Genomic DNA, 20969 nt, shown 5'->3' with positions numbered 1-20969 from the left:
TGTGTAAAATATGCAAATTTACTTAAAAATTATTAAAATGTATATTCATATACCTAACACCAAGTTAGTAATAGAACAATATTAGTACATTGCAACCTCCTTTCCCTGCCAGAACAGTTATCCTTATCCTAACTTTGACATGAATCATTTGTTTGTATTTCTACAAAATAGTTCATTGTTTATGTATATATAAATAATATGTATGGTTTAGTTTTGAAAAACTGAGTACTGGTCTGTATTAGTCCATTTTTGTTGCTTATAACAAAATACATTGAACTGGGTGATTTATAAAGAAAAAGGAAATTTATTGCTTACAGTTTCTGAGGCTGGGAAGTCCATAGTCCATCTGGTGGTGGTGACAGTGTATCAGGGCTCTCACATTGCAAGATGGTAGAAGCAGAGAGAGTGGAGCCTAACTTCCTCATTCACTCTCTTTAAAGCCTTCAGATCCATGCCCCTGATCACCATTATTAATCCATTCACTACAGCATGGTCCTACAATCCAATCAAGGCCCCACCTTTCAATTACCATAGTAGGATTTCCCACCCTCTTAACAGTCACAGTGGGGACTAAGTTTCTAATACATAAAACGTGGAGGACACAATTCAAGTTTCAGTGAGTTTTGGGGGGACATAATTCAATCCACTACATTCTGCCTCTGGTCCCCCAAAACTCATGTCCTTTTCACATGCAAATACATTCATTTCATCCTCAAAGTCTTAACTTGTTTCAACTCAAAAGTCCAAAGTTCAAGGTCCCATCTGTGAAATCAATATGTTATCTACTTCCAAGATGCAATGATGGGACAAACATAGGGCACATATTCCTGTTCCAAAAGGGAGAAATAGGCCAAAAGAAAGGGGTAACAGGTCCCAAACAAATCCGAAACCCAGCAGGGAAGGCATGAAATCTCAAAGCTGGTGAATCTTGTAATTTGACTCCGTGTTTAACATCCTCTGCACGCTGGTTTGGGGGTTGGGTTCCCAAGTCCTTGGACAGCTCCACTTCTGTGGCTTCCTGGTTGCAGGCCACACTTCAGTTCTCCCAGGCTGGGTTCTGCTCTGGCAGCTCCACAGGTCTGGGGCCTCTGTGGCGGTCCTGCTCTCATAGCTCTGCTAGAGGTGGCAGTGTTGGGTTTTCTCTGCTGCAACTCCGACCCCATGTTTCCACTTGGCATTGCTCTAGCAAAGGCTGTCTGTTGTGAATCCGCCCCTGCAACAGATCTCTTCCTGGGTCCCCAGGCTTTTCCATACATTCTCTGAAATCTGGGTGGAGGTTCCCAAGCCTTCCCAGCCCTGGCGTTCTGTGAGCCTGCAGACCTAACACCATGTGGATGCTGCCAAGGCTTCCAGTTTGTATTTTTCAAAGCTGCACATCCAGCCATACCTGGGGCAAATTTATCTACAGCTGGAGTAGCCAAAGCAGCTTCCCAAGGTGGCCCTGAGCCGTGAGCCTGTGGAGGGTGCCTTGGGCCTGTTCCCCAAGGCCATTCTGTCTTTGGGCCTGAAATGGAAGGGTTTATCCTAGAGGCTTCTGAATTGCCTTCAGATTCTTTTCCCCCTTCTCTTGATAATCCCTTTCTTTTGTGTTAATCTTCTTAGTACCATTGAATTTTTGTTCTGAAAATGCTCTCTGCTTTTCTACCACATGGCCAGGCTGCAAATTTTCCAAATCTTTACATTCTGCTTCCCTTTTAAATTCTGGCTTTATGTCATGCCTTTGCCACCATAACTCAGAATAGGCTGTTCCTAGTAACCATGCAGCTTCCTTAATGCTTTACTGCTTAGAAATTTCTTCTGCTAGATACTCTGGTTCACAACTCCTAAGTTCCAACTTCCACAAAGTCCTAGGGCATGGACACAATGCAGCCAGGTTCCTTGCCAGTTCACAGCAAGGGTGATCTTTGCCCCACTTTCCAATAAACTCCTTCTGATTTCTATCTGAGGCCTCCTTAGAATGGTCTTTATAGTCCATATTTCTGTCGGCATTCTGCTTGCCACCATGTAACCAGTCTGTATAACATTCCAAATTTTTCCTTGTCTTTTTGTCTTCTCAGTCCTCTAAACTCTTCCAACCTCTCCTCCACACCCAGTTCCAAAGCCACTTCCACATTTTTGAGTATCTGTTATAAGCAACACCTCACTCCTGGTACCAATTTTCTGTATGAGTTCGTTTTGTGTTGCTATAACAAACACCTGAGACTGGGTAATTTATAAAGAACAGAGGTTTCTTTGGCTTACGATTCTGGGACAGCTGCTTCTGGCGAGGGCCTCAGGCTGCTTCTACTCATGGCAGAAAGTGGCAGCAGCCCGTGGGTACTAGCTGATCATATGGTGAGAAGAAGCAAGAGAGAGAGAGGGGAGGTACCAGGGCCTTTTAAACAGCCAGCTCTCACAGGAACTAATAGAATGAGATCTCACTCAGGCCCCCCACCCCCAGGGACTCATGAAGGATTCACCCCCATTGACTCAAACAGCTCCCAACATTGCCACATTGGGGATCAGATATCCTAATGAGTTTTGGTGAAGACAACACATCCAAACTCTATCACGGTCAAAAACATATTTCTGTAGAGAAGTGCAGTGTTGTCACTATTGAATGAAGGTTCTGGGAGAAGATAAGCTAACCAGAGTCTTTGGGGCATGTTCTTCTTAAAGAGTTTTTGAGAGCCCTTACTGGGAAATTTAATAGGCAACATCAAAAATGAACTCTAGATAATATTGGGGCTTATTAGTTTGCTATGGCTATGTGACAAAGTACTAGAAATTGGGTAGCGTAAACAATAGAAACCTCTGACAGTTCTGTAGGCTAGAAGTTCAAGGTCAATGTGTTAAGAGTTGGTTCTTTAAGAGAATTGTAAAGAGAATCTGTTCCATGACTCTTTCCTAACTTCTGGTGATTTGCTGGTGAACTTTGACATTCCTTGGTTTGTAGAAGCATCACCCTGATCTCTGTGTTCATCTTCACATGGCATTCTCTCTGTATGCCTGTCTCTGTGTGCATATTTTCTCACTTTCTCTGTTTATAAGGACACCAGTTGTGTTAATGTTTATGTTGCTTATAGTAAAAATACCTGAAACTGGGTAGTTTGTAAAGAAACAATATTTATTGCTTACAGTTTTAGAGGATGGGAAGTCTAAAATCCAGGGATCACATCTGGTGAAGTGACTCTATAGCAATACCAGATGTCACATGGTGAGAATGTTGGAGCAGAGAAAGAGGAAGGGGAGGTACCAGGGTCCCTTAAACAACCAGGTTTTGTGGTATCTAATAAGGAGAGAACTCACTACCCCCCACCCTGAGAGAGCATTAATCTATTTACGAGGGATCCTCCTCCCATGACCGAAATAGCTCCCAACACTATCATGCTGGGGATTTTGACATGAGCTTTGTTGGGGACAACATATCTAAACTCTATCACTAGTCATATGGGGTTTGGGCTCACCTTAATGACTTTATCTTAACTAATTACAACATCTGCAACAACCCTATTTCTAAATAAAGTCACTTTCTGAGGTACTGGTGGTTAGGACTTCAACATATGAATTTTTGGGGGGCATTCATTCCGAAACAGGGGCCATCTGGCATAGTGGTGGTATCGAGCAGGTATGAAACTATCCAGCAGGAATATAGTTGGGGAATAGGCTGTTGTGAGGTTTCTGTTTCTTATTAGGACACACATCCAGCTCTCAAGAGTAGGTCAAAATAAATACTGTTGGTGAGTTAATAATACCTGTTATACTATAAGTGGTGGGGATTGGGATATATCACTTGAGATAGTTATATATATATTTTAATTTCCGGGAAAATACAACTCCAGTATTCCCCCCTCATCTGCAGTTTCACTTTTCATGGTTTCAGTTACCTACAGTAAATCATAATTTGAAAATACTAAATGGAAGATTCCAGAAATAAGCAATTCATAGCTATTCTGAGTAGCATGAAGAAACCTTGCGCCATCCTGCTGTATCCTTCCAGGGATGTGAATCATCCTTTGTCCAGCATATCCACATTATATATGCTGCCTACCTTCTAGTCAATTAGTCACCTTGGTTATCTGATCAGCTGTCGTAATATTGCAGTGCTTGTGTTCAAGTAACCCTTATTTTATTTCATAATGGCCCCAAAGCACAAGAGTAGTGATGCTGGCTTATTGTTATTATTTTCTATTTTATTATTAGTAATTGTGGTTAATCTCTTTCTGTGCCTAATTTATGAATTAAACTTTATGGTAGGAAAGAACATAGTGCACATAGGGTTCGTTACTTGGTACTATCTGCAGTTTCAGACATCCCCTGGAGGTCTTTGAAAGTATTTCCTGTAGTTAATGAAGGACTACTGTAATAGCATATATATTGGTCAGGATATAGGTTTTCAGCTGATGTGAGAAGGGCCCCAAATAAAGTGGTTTCTCAAGGTAAAAGTGTATTTGTCCTTTAGGTAAAAGTCTGAGTAGTGGGCTGCTGCGGCAGTTCTGTAATTGTCAGAATCCATGGATCTTTTTGCTCTTTTATCTTCAACTTCATACTTACAGCTTAAATTCCAAGATAGCTATTTTAGCTCTTGCCACTCTGTTTCTGCATCTTACCAGTAGGAAGGAGGAAAGTAGAAAAGAGGAAAGTAGGAGAGAGAAGCCATGTTCCTTCCTTCTGAGTATAATACCGAGATGTTGCGCATATTATGCCTGTTGGTCAGAACGTAGTCACATGGCTAGTAATTTCAAGGAAAGCTGGGAAGTGAGACCTTTTTCCTGGGCTTCATGTGCTGAACTAGAAACACTTCATTATTAAGAAAGGATAGCATTGTTATTTTTCCTCAGTTTCTCCCTCCCTATTAATAAGTTTCTAGTGAATGCAAGCATGTATACGTACGGTCACATTCACTTAGGAATGGATTTTGGGGGAAAAATTGGATACCTTGAGATTGGACAGTTTAAAAAACTAAGCAGGATGCAGACAAATAAAAGAAGCTTACTCTCCTTTTACAAATAAATAGGTCTAGAGAAAAAAGTTAGACATTTTTAGACAGGTGGTAAGTAGACCTGTCATAATAGACAGGTGACAAGAAATAGAAAGTATCCTGTTAGGTGCAGAAGCTGCGATTGTACTCTGTCCTTTATTTTTCTACTATACCTTATTCCTGCCTCATCTTTTTTTTCCCCTAATAATAATTAGCTACTATTTATTGGACATTTAATATGTGCCAGGCAGTGTGTGAGGGGTTTCTGTTATCTTTTTATTCTTTTAACAATTTTATGAAATAGATACCTGCCCTATCTTTGAGGAAAAATTTAGCAAGTTTGCAATGAGTGGTCTAGCGCTTTACTATAGCTTTACTTTGAAGTATTAGAATTTTTTATGATTTACAGTCTTGCCAGTTTTAAAAATCTTTTTAAGAGAAGATAATTTTTGGTCTCCATGTGTATTTTGCTTTTCTGAAAATACACGTGACTTAGGTTAATGACTAATTTCAGCCTAAGACGTTTTATTAATATAATCATTGAGAAGAAAAATAATTATGCCCAATTAAAGTCCTAGTACAAAACTTGTGTTTATTTGGATTATTTGAATAAGATGCTTTAAACTTTCTGTAATCTTCTACATTAAACTATAACATATAGAAAGCATGTTATGCCACCCTGAAGGTTGCTATAAAAATTGTTTATGAAGTTCAAGCCAAGACTAAGATATGTTGAAATGGAGAGTTTTGAAAAATGTTCTGTATAGCAAAGGAGATCAAATCATGCTAAAATGCAGAAAAAGACTATACATCAGTTTCCAGGCTACATTATTCAAAAAAATACAACCATAAAAAAGGTAATAAGATTACATTTTCACATTTCATGGCTAGTAAAGTGTATTAGGCTGCTCTAGATATTCATAACTTACTGTGACATTTGGGAAGATTACATTTTGTAGTGCAGAGCCATTACTACAGCTCAGATAATAACTAGCCAGTGTCTGGACCTGGATTATGATCCCTGTCATTGAAAACAAATTTGTGTTTTGAAGGTTGATCAGCTTCAAATAACTATTAGAAAGGGTTAACACGACGTACTGTAGACCCTGTGCAGGGTTTTTAGGTATAATAGATATGCATACATACAGTATATCAAATATGCCACACATTTGTATGGACAAATTTCTGCCATCAATTTTCTTCTTGAAAGGCATATTTTATAATACTTAAAGCAATGGAGGAATATTTAAAACACCTGTCTGGATATTGCTCTCACAGTATAAACTCAATTTAAAAGTTGGTGAAATATTTGGGGCTTTTTTGGAAATTACTTTCAAAAATTAATTCTATAGCTTCTTGGAAGGGTGGTTACCGATGGTAATATACACAGATCAAAATGAAAGATTGATGTAAGTAATATTAAGGTGAAGGTAAGGTCTCTTAAGTTAGTTGCAGTAAGGTTTTTCACCCATATAGGTCTACGTGGAGGACATATAATTGTTGGAAAAAATTTTTACGCTATTAGAACTTTCTCCAGACTTTATTTTCTTGGCAGTAAATTGTTTCAAATCTGTTAGTTGGCTTGCCTTACATAAAAGTCCAACTGTGAATGTATGTTTTTAAGAAGTGCGTCATTGTATTCAGTGGAAAAGGTTTTGTTTCTGTTTTCCAAAAAATATTGCTGAAGTTTGTCTTCTTCACTATTTTATCTAAATGCTTTTTTAAATCAAAAATTGATTATTTTAGGATTATATATTATTATATATAACATAACGGAATTATTACCTTTTTTATGGCCTCTATTAGAGAATTTCGTTTCGCTACCTTTCTGAATCTTTGCATTTCTTTTTCACAAGAAAAACTTTCACAGTAAGTTTTTCTTGTTTCTGAGGAATTTGGCACTTTTAATTTTACATTCTATCTTGTATGTATGTTGGTGGGCCTTTCAAATTATCTTCCAAAGAATATTGGTGTTCTTAGACCTGGACCAGACTTTTCTACTGCTAAAATTGATTAAAAATTATCTTTACCAAATTTGCAGATTAAAGTACATGGAATGAATTTTCTGTTTTGGATTTTCCCATTAACTTTTCTTAATCTTTGACATCTGCTTCTGATATCGTTTCTGCCCACATTTAATAAAAGATGATCTTGGCTTAACATGTTTACTTGTAAGTTTACTTAGTATTACCATATTACTTTCTGGAGCTATTTCACCAGGAATGTGTTAAAGTGTCTTTTTCATCTCATTGTCACCTATTTTGAGCATTAATAATTTAAAAAATAGCTAAATTTTATTTAGTAAGTTTTTTTCTTTTTACATTTGCAGTTGTCATTTGAATTTCTTTTATGAATTGAGTTCTCATGTCTTCCTAAAACTTTTCTTTGAATGTTGAAGATATTAATTATTTTTCCTTATACTACTTTTTATTCATATAAGCTTTTTATTTCTACTTGTTTTTATATGATTATTTGAGATTTTCTTATATTTTGTGGCTTCAGATTAAACTTCTGATGTTTTAACCTATCTGCAACTTATTTTGGCATATGGTGTGAGATGAATTCAACCCTAATTTTTTAAAATGAAAATTGTCATAGCTCCATTTAATGCTTATGATGATACTCTAATCCTATATTGAATTTATTTATATTGGTTCCAGGCTCAATTTTATTATATCAATTATTTTCTGTCTAGTACTCCATAGTTTTTTTTTTTTTTTTTTTTTTTTAGTACTCCATAGTTTTAATAACTATGTTTTAACATTTGTTTAATGAGTCCAGATTCTAATACTCTTTTTGTACAGAATTCTTCAATCTTTTCACATATTTAATTCCCAGATAGAAATTAGATTCACTTTGTTTCAGAAAAAAAATGATCGCATTGGGATTTTTAATGGTATTTTGCTGAATTCATAATTTGTGAAAAGTAAACAATTTGAAAACATTTAATATTCTCATGTATCAGAAATGTAAATTTATTGCATAGTAGAGGTTTGTATTTTGTGGTTGTTTTCATCAGATGGATTTAATCTATCTGGCATTGGAGGCTAATATGCAGCCAGTATGCCTCAATATGTTGGTATGAGATCTTTACAGCTGAGATCCATTCCTGTAAGTTTGTCCTTTGCTTTGATTGGTTGGTGCCTGCACTGTATAGGTTGTTAAATATTTGAATAATGCTTCTGAATAGTGTCATTATTATATTGAGCTCAATTTTTTTTGACTTAATAATTTGTCAAAAATAGGCTACCTGGGGAGGAATAGGTTGGGTAAAGGGCATAAAGGAAAATCATGATTTGTAATAATAATATGCTTATAATAAATAATATTAAAAAAAGGCTACCTAAGAAATTCCAAACTTATGTATTATTGTTGATACCATTTGTATTTTTGATAATTTTATAAGCTCTGGTGCTAACATCGGTGGTTTTTTGTGCATTTGCTTCTTTTTAAACTATTTTTTGAATAAGCAATATGTGTTCATGGCACAAAATTCAAATTGTTCAAAAAGTGTATATACTAACATCTCTCCCTTTACCTTCTCTCCCCAGACATCCAGCTCTTTTTTCCAGAGGCTATCAATATTGAGTGTCTTGGGTATTGTTGTTAGGCATATAGAACATATACATATGTCTGTGTGTATTTGTTTTACACTCAAATTGTAGCCTGTTATTCATACTTTCTTTGCCTTGATTTTCTCATTTTAACACTGTATTTTATACATCTTTTCATGTTGTATGGTGCTGCCTCATTCTTTTCAATGGCTACGTCATAATCCATTGAATAGTTATACACAACTTTACTTTTTTTTTTCATATTTGAACTAATTTTATTAGTTGACTTTTAATGCCATTAACTAATTTTATTTATTTCTTTTTTAAAAAAAATTTTGTCGATATACAATGTGGTTGATTATTGTGACCCATTACCGAAACCTCCCTCCCTCCTCCCTTTCCTCCCTACCACCCAACAATGTCCTTTCTGTATGCTTGTCGTATCAACTTCAAGGAACTGTAGTTGTTATGTCTTCTTCCCCCCCCCGTTTTTTTTTTTTGTGTGTGTGTGTGTGTGTGTGTGTGTGTGTGTGTGTGTGTGAATTTATTTATTTATTTTTAGCTCCCACCAATAAGTGAGAACATGTGGTATTTATCTTTCTGTGCCTGACTTGTTTCACTTAGTATAATTCTCTCAAGGTCCATCCATGTTGTTGCAAATGGCAGTATTTCATTCGTTTTTATAGCTAAGTAGTATTCCACTGTGTAGATATACCACATTTTCCATATCCACTCATCCGATGATGGACATTTGGGCTGGTTCCAACTCTTGGCTATTGTAAAGAGTGCTGCGATGAACATTGGGGAACAGGTATACCTTCAACTTGATGATTTCCTTTCCTCTGGGTATATTCCCAACAGTGGGATAGCTGGGTCGTATGGTAGATCTATCTGCAATTGTTTGAGGAACCTCCATACCATTTTCCATAGAGGCTGCACCATTTTGCAGTCCCACCAACAATGTATGAGAGTTCCTTTTTCTCCGCAACCTTGCCAGCATTTATCGTTCAGAGTCTTTTGGATTTTAGCCATCCTAACTGGAGTTAGATGGTATCTCAGTGTGCTTTTGATTTGCATTTCCCGGATGCTGAGCGATGTTGAGCATTTTTTTATATGTCTGTTGGCCATTTGGACATCTTCCTTAGAGAAATGCCTACTTAGCTCTTTTGCCCATTTTTTAATTGGGTTGCTTGTTTTTTTCTTGTAGAGTTGTTTGAGTTCCTTGTATATTCTGGATATTAATCCTTTGTCAGATGTATATTTTGCAAATATTTTCTCCCACTCTGTTGGTTGTCTTTTAACTCTGTTAATTGTTTCTTTTGCTGTGCAGAAGCTTTTTAGTTTGACATAATCCCATTTGTTTATTTTTCCTTTGGTTGCCCATGCTTTTGGGGTCATATTCATGAAGTCTGTGTCCAGTCCTATTTCCTGAAGTGTTTCTCCTATGTTTTCTTGAAGAAGTTTTATTGTTTCAGGGTGTATATTTAATTCTTTAATCCATTTTGAGTTGACTTTAGTGTATGGTGAAAGGTATGGGTCTAGTTTCATTCTCCTGCATGTAGATATCCAGTTATCCCAGCACCATTTGCTAAAGAGGCAGTCTCTTCCCCAGTGTATAGGCTTGTTGCCTTTGTCAAAGATCAGATGGCGGTAAGTGTGTGGGTCGATTTCTGGATTCTCTATTCTATTCCATTGGTCAGTGTGTCTGTTTTTATGCCAGTACCATACTATTTTGGTTATTATAGCTTTGTAGTATAGTTTAAAGTCAGGTAGTGTTATGCCTCCAGCTTTATTTTTTTTTGCTCAGTGTTGCTTTGGCTATGCGTGATCTTGTTATTCCATATAAATGTCTGGATAGTTCTTTCCATTTCTGAGAAAAATGTCATTGGAATTTTGATGGGGATTGCATTGCATTTGTATATCACTTTGGGTAGTATGGACATTTTCACTATGTTGATTCTTCCAATCCAAGAGCATGGGATATCTTTCCATCTTCTTGTATCCTCTCTAATTTCTCTCAGCAGTGGTTTGTAGTTCTCATTATAGAGATTTTTCACCTCCTTTGTTAACTCAATTCCTAAGTATTTTATTTTTTTGGTGGCTATTGTAAATGGGCAGGTTTTCTTGATTTCTCTTTCTGCATGTTCACTATTGGAGAAAAGAAATGCTACTGATTTTTGTGTGTTGATTTTGTATCCTGCTACTGTGCTGAAGTCATTTATCAACTCCAAGAGTTTTTTTGTAGAGGCTTTAAGCTGTTTGATATATAGGATCATGTCATCTGCAAACAGGGACAGTTTGACTTCATCTTTTCTAATCTGGATGCCCTTTATTTCCTTCTCTTCTCTGATTGCTCTGGCTAGTAATTCCAACACTGTGTCGAATAGGAGTGGTGAGAGTGGGCATCCTTGTCTAGTTCCTGTTCTTAAAGGAAAAGCTTTCAGCTTTTCCCCATTCAGGATGATATTGGCAGTGGTTTTATCATATATGGCTTTAATTATGTTGAGATACTTTCCATCTATACCTAACTTATAGAGGGTCTTTGTCATGAATGAGTGTTGAATTTTATCAAATGCTTTTTCAGCATCTATAGAGATGATCATATGGTCCTTGTGTTTGATTTTATTAATATGGTGTATCACATTTATTGATGTGCGTATGTTGAACCAACCTTGCATCCCTGGGATGAATCCCACTTGATCGTGGTGAATAATTTTGCATATGTGTTGCTGTATTCTGTTTGCTAGTATTTTAGTGAGGATTTTTGCATCTATATTCATCAAGGATATTGGCCTGTAGTTTTCTTTTTTGGTTATATCTTTACCTGGTTTTGGTATCAGGATGATGTTTGCTTCATAGAATGAGTTTGGGAGATTTGTGTCTGTTTCTATCTTTTGGAATAGTTTGTAAAGAATCGGTGTCAATTCCTCTTTGAATGTTTGGTAAAATTCTGCTGTGAATCCATCTGGTCTTGGGCTTTTCTTTGTTGGGAGCCTTCTGATAACAGCTTCAATCTCCTTTATTGTTATTGGTATGTTCAGATTTTCTACGTCTTCATGGTTCAGTTTTGGGAGCTTGTGTGTGTCCAGAAATTTATCCATTTCCTCCAGATTTTCAAATTTGTTGGCGTATAGTTGTTTAAAGTAGTCTCGAATGGTTCCTTGTATTTCAGATGAATCAGTTGTAGTATCACCTTGTTCATTTCTAATTTTTGTTATTTGAATCTTCTTTTTTTAGTTAGCCATGCTAATGGTTTGTCAATTTTATTTATCTTTTCAAAATACCAACTTTTTGATTCATTGATCTTTTGTATAGTTTTTTGGGTTTCAGTTTCATTAAGTTCTGCTCTGATCTTAATGATTTCTTTCTGTCTGCTAACTTTAGATTTGGATTGTTCTTGTTTCTCTAGTTCTTTAAGGTGAAGTGTTAGGTTGTTCACTTGCTGTCTTTCCATTTTTCTGAGGTGAGCATTTAATGCAATCAATTTTCCCTTTAATACTGCTTTTGCAGTATCCCACAGGTTTTGGTATGATGTATCGTTATTTTCATTAGTTTCAATAAATTTTTAGATTTACTGTTTAATTTTTCCTTGGACCCATATGTCATTAAGGAGAATGGTGTTTAATTTCCATATATACACAACTTTACTAACTATTACTTTATAATCGTTTTTTTTGGCTGGGGGGTGTGGTGGGATTGTTTTTATTTCCATTCAATAAAATGAAGTTTTTGTAGCTAGCATTATCACCTAAATGTATCTATAATAAAAATTTCTAGTTATTGCTGTTTCAGAGTTTGCCAAATTGCTCTACATATTGTACCAGTTTCCTCAACAACAGTAATGGATGAGAGCGCCCGTTTTCCTAAGTCCTTGCTCATATTATATATTATTTTTATATATTATTAATTTGCCAATGAAATATGTAAAAATGGTGTGTTAGTGTAGTTTTAGTGTAAATTAATTTTGTGTGCAAAGTTGAGTTTCTTTTCTTGTTTTAGTGCCATTCGTATTTCTTCTTTTGTTCATCGCCTTTGCCCACATTTCCTTTCAGGAATTTATTTGTATATATATTATGATATGAATTGCAAATGATTTTTTCTAGTGGATCATTTCTCTTTCAATTTTATGATATTTTTGTTTATAGAATTTTTAATTATTTTATAGGTAAATCTATCAATATGAAGTCCAGAAATTTTAAGTAATGTCTTAGTGAGAAAAGCTTTTACCAATTGAGGTTATAAAAATTTTGTATCATTTCCTTCAGTGCTTTTATGATTTCAGTTTTATGTATTAATCTTTGATCCATTTGGAAATTTATTAATATATGAGGGATCGTTCAATCTATTACTTTTTTTCAGATGTCTCTATCTAGGTGTTTCTAAACTTGTAATTAAATGATATTTGTCCTGTTTATATGTCAATTTTATAGCATAATACTTTATGAATATAAATGTATAATTGTTACATTATAATATATACTAATAATAACAGCCATCACCACCAAGAGTGTCAGCCAGGCATTGTTAGAAGCACCATATTCGTCTATATATGTCTTCTTTAATAAGTAGGTATCCTTATTAACAAAAAAATTTGTCCACAAAAAAACTTGCGGGATAATGAGTGAAGTAACTTGCCCCAAATCGTGCAGCTAGTAAGTGGCAAAGCCAAAATTAGAAAATTGGATTTATATCTTCTGGAGCAAGGTGATCTTGCTGCACAGTTTACCCTCTTAACCATTAATCCCCTCTCTACCAAATTCGCATGAGTATTTTGGTCAAACACATTGATGTTTTCATCTCTTCTGTTGATCTGTCCATTCATGCACTATTACCATATTGTTTTAATACTCAGTAGGGGCTACCCTTCTCCCATTACTCTTGTTTTTCAGAAAAAAATTCAGCTATTCTTAATGTTTTTCTTTATGAAATTTAGAATTACCTTGTTTTGTATCCCCCGACCTCCAACCCCAGGCAACTACTGATGTGATTTCTGTCGCTATAGTTTTATCTTTTTCAGTCTCATATGAATAGAACTACAGTATAGACAGCCATTTGCATATAACTTCTATTATTTAGAAAATGGTTTTTGAGATTGATTCATATTAACTGTATCCGTGGTCTCATTACTAAATTCTTTTCTTGTTTGTAGTAATTTTCAATTGAAGCTCTTGGGTTTTTCATACATATTAGGGTACATCAAAAAGTTAGTGAAAAATAGCATTAAAAGATAATATGAATCTTTCCATGAACTTTTTGAAATACCCTCGTGTATCATTTAAAAATAATTGTAATTTAAGTCTCTCTTCTGATTTTTATGTTACTTTCTTTTCATTAAATTTGACTTCTGTATCTCCAGAATAATATTAAATGATAGCGACGATAATGCATTCTATTCTTGTTCCTGACTTTCACGAGAATCATTTCAGTTTTCCTTTTTGCTTTTCAAAGTGTAAAGCTAGGGCTAGGTCTCACACACCCCTCGAGCCCGTTGTCCAGACTACGTCACAAACCCTTAACGTGCAGGTCTACCAGCTAGGTAATAGGAAAAGGTCCTTAGAGACGTGGGTGAAGAAATAATAGGCTTTTTTTAGAGCCAGGAGCAGCTGACCTAATATGGCTTTCCAGAGCAACTGCTAGAAGCTTCGCACATCGCGCCCTTAGTCCTCAAGTCCCTAACTAAGAAAAACACCCAGATGCACATGCGCACTCACAAGGAGAGCCCGTGCGCACGCGCATACCTGAGGCTCGGCAAGACTCCGAACATCCGTGGGGCCCTGACCATTTTTCTTTTCTATATTTTCCCAACACCAGGTGTGGAAGCTTTTTTTTTTTTTTTTTTTTTTAAAGTAAGTATTTTCCAATTAATAAATGAAGAAAGTATGATGGAAATATAAAACCACCATTTAGCAAATGCCACAGTAATAACAGCCACAGGCAAGATTCATCAATAGATGCTTAAAAGTATGATGAAAACCAAGATATTTGTGTGGTCTCAAAGTTTCTCACCAAGGTACTAAATAATTTAAAAATGAGAAATATTAACCTGAAAATGGAAAAATCTGACAGATGCCACTTTAAATAAGTGATCAAAGTTAACTTCACCATTATTTAGACATATTGAAATCAGTTACCATCTGAAATCATACACCAAGAAGGGCACTTATCATTTCTGGGGTATTCTTGTCAAAAATGTGTTACATGAAAAGTGTTCAGATTTGGAGACATTTTAGAAAATAACTGGCAAGTACTCTTCAAAAATGTCAAATTCATGAAAGTCAAAGAATACCTACGCAACTCTTAGCCTGGAGGGGAGACTAAGCTGATGCTGGGCTGGATCCTGGATCAGAAAAAGGACATTAATGTGACAAGGGGCAAAATTTTAATAAGATATGTAGATTGGTTAATAGTATTGTAAATGTTAATTTCCTGGTTTATTTAACATATTACATATACGTTAGGGGAAGCTGGGTGAAGGGTATACAGGAACTCTGCACTATTTTTGCAGTTTTTTTGAATGAAGTTATTTCAAAGACAAAGCAAGCAAATAATATTCATAAAACAAAAACTAATGGTCTATATTGGTCAGAGTTCTTATTTGAACTATGAATTGAAAAAATTGTACCGACAATGTATTTAGTCAGTATAATTTATTTCAGCTAGTTTAAGTAGAATGGAATACTTTATAGAATATTAGATGGCTTACAGGATTTCTGGGAGTACTAGGGAACCAAGCATGTATATTTAATAGCCAGGACCAGGTAACTAGGAGAATTGACTGGATCATACCCAGGGACTGTTTTACCAAAAACCCAGCTGTCATTTCCTTATGCTGCTTGGTACTGATGATACTAAGTATCGTAGACTAAAATCTCTGCCAGATCTTTCCTAGAAGAACCAAATGTTTTTACCACTGTGTTTGCCAGGAGTTCTTGTCTCCCTGCATGCAGATACTGAACATTATGTTGTTCATTTCCATTTTTTCAGTCTCAAGCCTGTGTATATATATTTTTGGCAGAACCTGCGGTACATGTCGATCCCTGGTTTTAATTGATTTCCTAGTTCTTAACCTTCCTTGCTTTTCTGGAGGAAATTCTACTTGGTCATGTCTCTTATTCTTTTATGAGCTGTTGGATGTTGTTCTGTAAAGTTCACTTTCTTCCAATTCTTACCCACCTTTTGGGTTTAGGAATGCATAATGAAAAACCGAGAAGTATTCAGAAAGAATCATGTGTGTAACTATTTCTGACAGAGATCCTTAAAAAAAGTCTGGTTATAATAACATCATGTTATATACCTTAAATATCCATAATAAAATTTATTTAAAAATTTTGTTTAAAAAGGATAGCTCTGCCAAGGTAATTCTTAAACTATTTTAATTCCTTTAAACACTTGAGATTTGTTTAAAATTTACAAATCTTCCCTCTGCAGAAAGGCTGTAGGTGAGATGGCTAGGTGAAGATAGGTCAGTATAGCTTTCTCTGTATGGATTTTCTGATAGTAATATCGGTGAAATAAAATTTCTTGATTACTTACTTCGGGTGTGTGACTAATTATGTGTAGATTTACACTGATTATTGACAGGAAAGGAGAGGGATCAAAATGAATAGGTATAATAAACCAGGAATTTGACAAATACAAACTTTAAGAGACTCTGAAAGGCTCCTTGCTGAGTCTTTTTCAGCTTTTTATTTTTGCTGTGAGCTCATCATACCTTGTTTAGCTTGCAGAGGATCTTTAGGTTGCTTTGTGTAGCTCACAGACTTGGTAATTCATAAACAAAATACTGAACTAGAAGCATTTATACAGCTGATTTAGATCTTTATCAGTAGCAGGGCAGTAGGTATGATTTACCTAAGACACTCTCTCTCTCTCTCTCTCTCTCTCTCTATATATATATATATTTAAATATTTTCATATTTACATTCTAAGTTTTACTTGACTTTTGCTATTTAAATTTGAGGATTTCTTTAGAAGCTTTTCTAGAGCTGTGATCTTTTAAAAAAAACGAACCTTTTATTGTTGTGTAGGGTAGGAAAGAATGTGTATAGGTAGTTATTGCTAATCTAAACTTTAGGAGCATGTTACTGACAGTGATATTGAAGAAGTACTAATGCTTTTAATATGTTTTTGTCTATTTTTTCCCTTGGAAGCTGGTAGGAGGACAGTTTGATTTGGAAATGAATTTCATTATTCAAGAAGGTGAGAGTATCATGTGCATGGTGGACCTACTGGAAAAATGTGACATTACCTGCCAAGCAGAAGTATGGAGCATGTTTACAGCCATTCTAAAGAAAAGCATACGAAATCTTCAAGTCTGTACTGAAGTGGGGCTTGTTGAAAAAGTGCTTGGGAAAATTGAAAAAGTTGACAATATGATAGCAGGTATGACTTTCTACAGTACAATGTATGTGAAGAAATAATATTTTATTTGTACATACTGTATTTTTATTTCATTTAGCAACGTTTAAGAAACATCTGCGCATATAGCCTGCTCCTAGAACTTAAGTAAGCACAGTGTATTTTAAATCTTCAAGAAATTTATGCAGCTTAATTGTTTTATTGTTTTCTTTTGTTTTCAGATCTTTTAGTTGACATGTTGGGAGTGCTGGCTAGTTATAATTTGACTGTTCGAGAACTAAAGCTTTTCTTCAGCAAACTTCAAGGAGATAAAGGACAATGGGTAAAAAAACCTAAATACTATTTGTTATTTGAAAGTATCCCCCTCCCCAAACACATTAGTAACTTATAAGTAACTTATTCTAATTCATTAGTAGCTTGTCAAATCGAAGGGAAGAGACCAATTATACCCGCATTTAGATGTATACATTTACTTTTGCCATGCATGGACACAGTTTTGACTAAGAGAATGGGTGTTCCAGGCAGGCTAATATTTTGATCCTTCCTCAAGTTGTTATTGTTTAAATATAAGGTAAGGACAGAGAAAGAAAAGTGTTAGGTGGCAGCACCTAGTTTCCCTTCTATTTGAATAACCCACTCAGTGAACAAAAGCTCTGCTATTAATTGGATCCGCCATACTTAGATGTAATTTACCAGTCCTTTGCAGTGGGTGGTGGTGAACTTATTTTGAACCTGAGGTGTCTTATCAAACTGTTTCTTCCAGCCACTTAGTTAGCTGTCCCTTGGAGGAGTACTAGTAAATATTTTCTCAAGTTTTGTTGCTTTTCCAAGCTTATTTTAGTGCCTTTTAGAGATTATTGCCCACAGCAACTTCTCAGACCCTTAATCGAGCTCTCATTAAGTGTGTCTAAATTTGTGCCTTGTCATTACTCTAATTCATTGTGTTAAAATCTAGATTCTTTAGCTTCTTTTTATCAAACTCCAGTTTTCTGGCTGCTTCATAGATTTTTATTTCTGGTTTTCATTGAATTTGATTATATTTCTGGGTGTAGTTTACTTTGTGTTTATCCTTCTTAGAGTTCTTGCATCTCTCTGGGTTTATAATATAATTCTCATCACATTTGGAAAAATTGTGGTTATTATTTTTTTAAATATTATTTTCTTGTCTCTTCCTCCATCCTTTTCTGAGACTCCAATTACAGGAATGTTAGACCTCTTCATGTTATCCCATAGGTCACTGAGACCTGCTTACTTTTGTTTTTCTTCAGTCATTTCTCTTTGTGCTTCATTTTAGGTTGCTTTTCTTGCTACAGCCTCAAGTTAACTTACCGTTTCTTCTGTAGTATAATTCCATCCATTGAAAATTTCAGATAGTATATTTTTTATTTTTATTTAAAAAAAATTTTTGGGTGGCTGGCTGGTGTGGGGATTTGAAATTGTGACCTTCGTGTTATAAGATTGTGCTCTAACCAGCTGAGCTAATAGGCCAGCCCAGTATATTTTTTAATCTCTGTAAATTTTATTTAGTTCTTTTTACATCTTTCATTTTTTCCTTCTTATGTTCATATTTTCCTTTAAAACCTTGACAATATTTAACATAATAATAGTTGCTTTAATGCTGTTGTCTACTAATTCTGTAATCCCTGTTATTTTCTAGGTCAGTTTTTTTACTCATTGATTTTGCTCCTGTTTATAGCTCACATTTTCCTGCTTCTCATGGCTACTGATTTTATTTTATGTATTTAAAAAAAATATTTATTTATTTTTATTGTACAAATTTATGGGGTATAGTGTGATGTTTCAGTGCTTCTATACATTGTATAATGATCAAATTAGGGTAATTACTATATCCATCACTTTAAACATTTCTTGTTTCTATGTGATAACATTCAAACCTTCTCTTCCAGCTATCTTTAAATATGCACTGTGTTGTTATTAGCCGTACTCTGCCTACTTTGTAATAGAACACCAGAACTTATTCGTCCTGTCTAACTGTATTTTTTTACCCATTGACCAACCTCTCCTGGTTCCCCCTCCCAGCTACTGATTTTAGACATAGTGATATTAGACATAGAGAATCGTATATTGTTGAGTGCTGGATTTTGTCATATTCCTTTTAAGACTGTTAGACTGTTTTTGAAATCTGATTTTTTAAAAAAAATTGAAGCATTGATTATACATATTTGTGGGGTACAGAGTTATATTTCAATATATGTATGCAATGTGTGATGACCAGAGTAATTAGCATATTCATCATTACAAAGGTTAATCATTTCTTTGTGATGAGGACATTAGATCTCTCTTCTAGCCACTTGATAATATGCACTAATTTATTGTTAATTATAGATGCCTAGCTCGACTGTACACCAATAGAACTTATTTTTCCTGTCTAGCTGTTCTGTGTCCATTAACCAATCTCTCACTCTCCTCTGTCCCCCTTCCTGCCTCTAGTAACTACAGTTCTGCTCTCTCCTTCTGAAAGTTCAACTTATTATTATTATTGTTTCTTTCTTTCTTTCTCTTTCTAGTTGCCATTTATGAGTGGGAACATGCAGTATTTCTCATTCTGTGCCTGGCTTATGAAATTGATTTTTAAAAAAATTTTACTTTTAATTTTATGTATTTGTGGGTTACATTGTATTGTTTCAATACATTCATATACTGTACTATGAATTATTATAACGTTTTTGCAGGCAGATAAGTTATTTGTAGATCATCTTTATCCTTTATGGCTAGTTTTAAAGTTTTTTTCAGTCAGGTTTAGAATGGCTGTTACTTTAGAGCTAGATTAGCCTTACTAGGCCTGGCTCCTCTACTGAATGACCATAAATCTCAGAGATGCGGCAGGACTAAGATTAAGACTGTGGTCTGTCCACAGCATCTAGTAGGGTTTTAAACAATTCCTAGCTCTCTGTTAGTTCTGGGAGTTCTTTGACTTATACCTCTCAGTATCATGGCTCCACCTTGTTCAGTTTTATCATGAGCATGAAAAGTTTGGTATTGAGCCAAAGAGTCAGTGCAGATTTCTGAAGCCTCTTCTTTGCATAGCTCCTTCCTCTGCAATACTGCACTCTGACACGTCTATGTAACTCAGACTCCCTGTATTCTAATTTCTGTCTGTACAACTCATTGAGACCTTCAAGTTCTGTTTCATTTTCCTTTCCCTGTGCAGTGATATGGAAATTGACTCCAGGCAGAAAGTCATTTTGTTTGAGTACCTTTTCAGGGATCACAGTCTACAACTACTTCTTCCTCCATGTCTGAAAACAGTTTTTGTTTTATACATTTTTCTCCAGTTTTCTAGTTGCTTATGATGGTTTGGAAGGCACAACCCCTATTACTGTGACATGTGCAAAGGATGAAGTATACTGGTTTGATTTTGGTTTTGAATTATATTCAAATAATCTATTTATTCTGAATATCTACTTAATACATTTTTGTTACTCATGAATATAGAAAATTATATGTTAGAAAATAGCAAAGGATGTGAACAGATATTTATTTACAGAAGTAGAAACCCCACAACCAAATAAACACAAAATCATTAAAAATTAAAGACATACAATTAAAACAATATTGATGTGTCATCATATGTGTAGTAGCAAGGATTTTAAAGTTGGATAATTGGCAAGAATAGTTACGGAGTTAGGGTTATTTTAAACCTTGTGTACTTTTGGTCAGGGTGAATACCAGTGGAGCCAACCTCAAGGGGAATCTAGTGCTACTTAGTCACATAAATTATACCCATAGCCAATGACTTAATAATTTATTCCTGAGTGCATATTTCAAGAAATTCTTACATAGTTCCATAAGGAAATATACATGATGTTTACCGAAGCATTGTTTTTGATGGTAATGAATTGTCAACATGGTGTTCATCATCAGGAGAGTGAATAAATAAAATGTACTGGATTCATAGAACAAATTATTACATAGAAGTAAGAATCAATGCACAGAGTAATAGGAATGGGTGGAAAAACATAGAAGTAATGAACAGATTTATATATTTAACCTAATACCATTTAAATGTTAAGTACAAGCACACAAAAACAGTTTTGAAGGAACACATATAAAAGGATTAAACATGTTAATATAGT

General features: G+C 35.0%; 1 protein-coding gene across 6 annotated transcripts in view; it reads left to right on the top strand.

Annotated features, from left to right (window-relative positions):
• Window positions 1–20969, top strand: part of LRBA (LPS responsive beige-like anchor protein) — a 754439-nt gene that overhangs the window by 84198 nt on the left and 649272 nt on the right. For all 6 annotated transcript variants that reach the window (XM_063108839.1, XM_063108840.1, XM_063108844.1 and 3 more), the window contains exons 3-4: window positions 16665–16896; window positions 17094–17194. In XM_063108839.1, the coding sequence (XP_062964909.1) occupies window positions 16665–16896; window positions 17094–17194 (333 nt within the window). The remainder of the gene's footprint in view (window positions 1–16664; window positions 16897–17093; window positions 17195–20969) is intronic.

Source organism: Cynocephalus volans, chromosome 9 (assembly GCF_027409185.1).
Source record: "Cynocephalus volans isolate mCynVol1 chromosome 9, mCynVol1.pri, whole genome shotgun sequence".
In the NCBI taxonomy this organism is placed as follows: domain Eukaryota; kingdom Metazoa; phylum Chordata; class Mammalia; order Dermoptera; family Cynocephalidae; genus Cynocephalus; species Cynocephalus volans.
The sequence above is the reverse complement of the archived record's forward strand: the minus strand, read 5'-3'. Positions and strand labels throughout refer to the sequence as shown.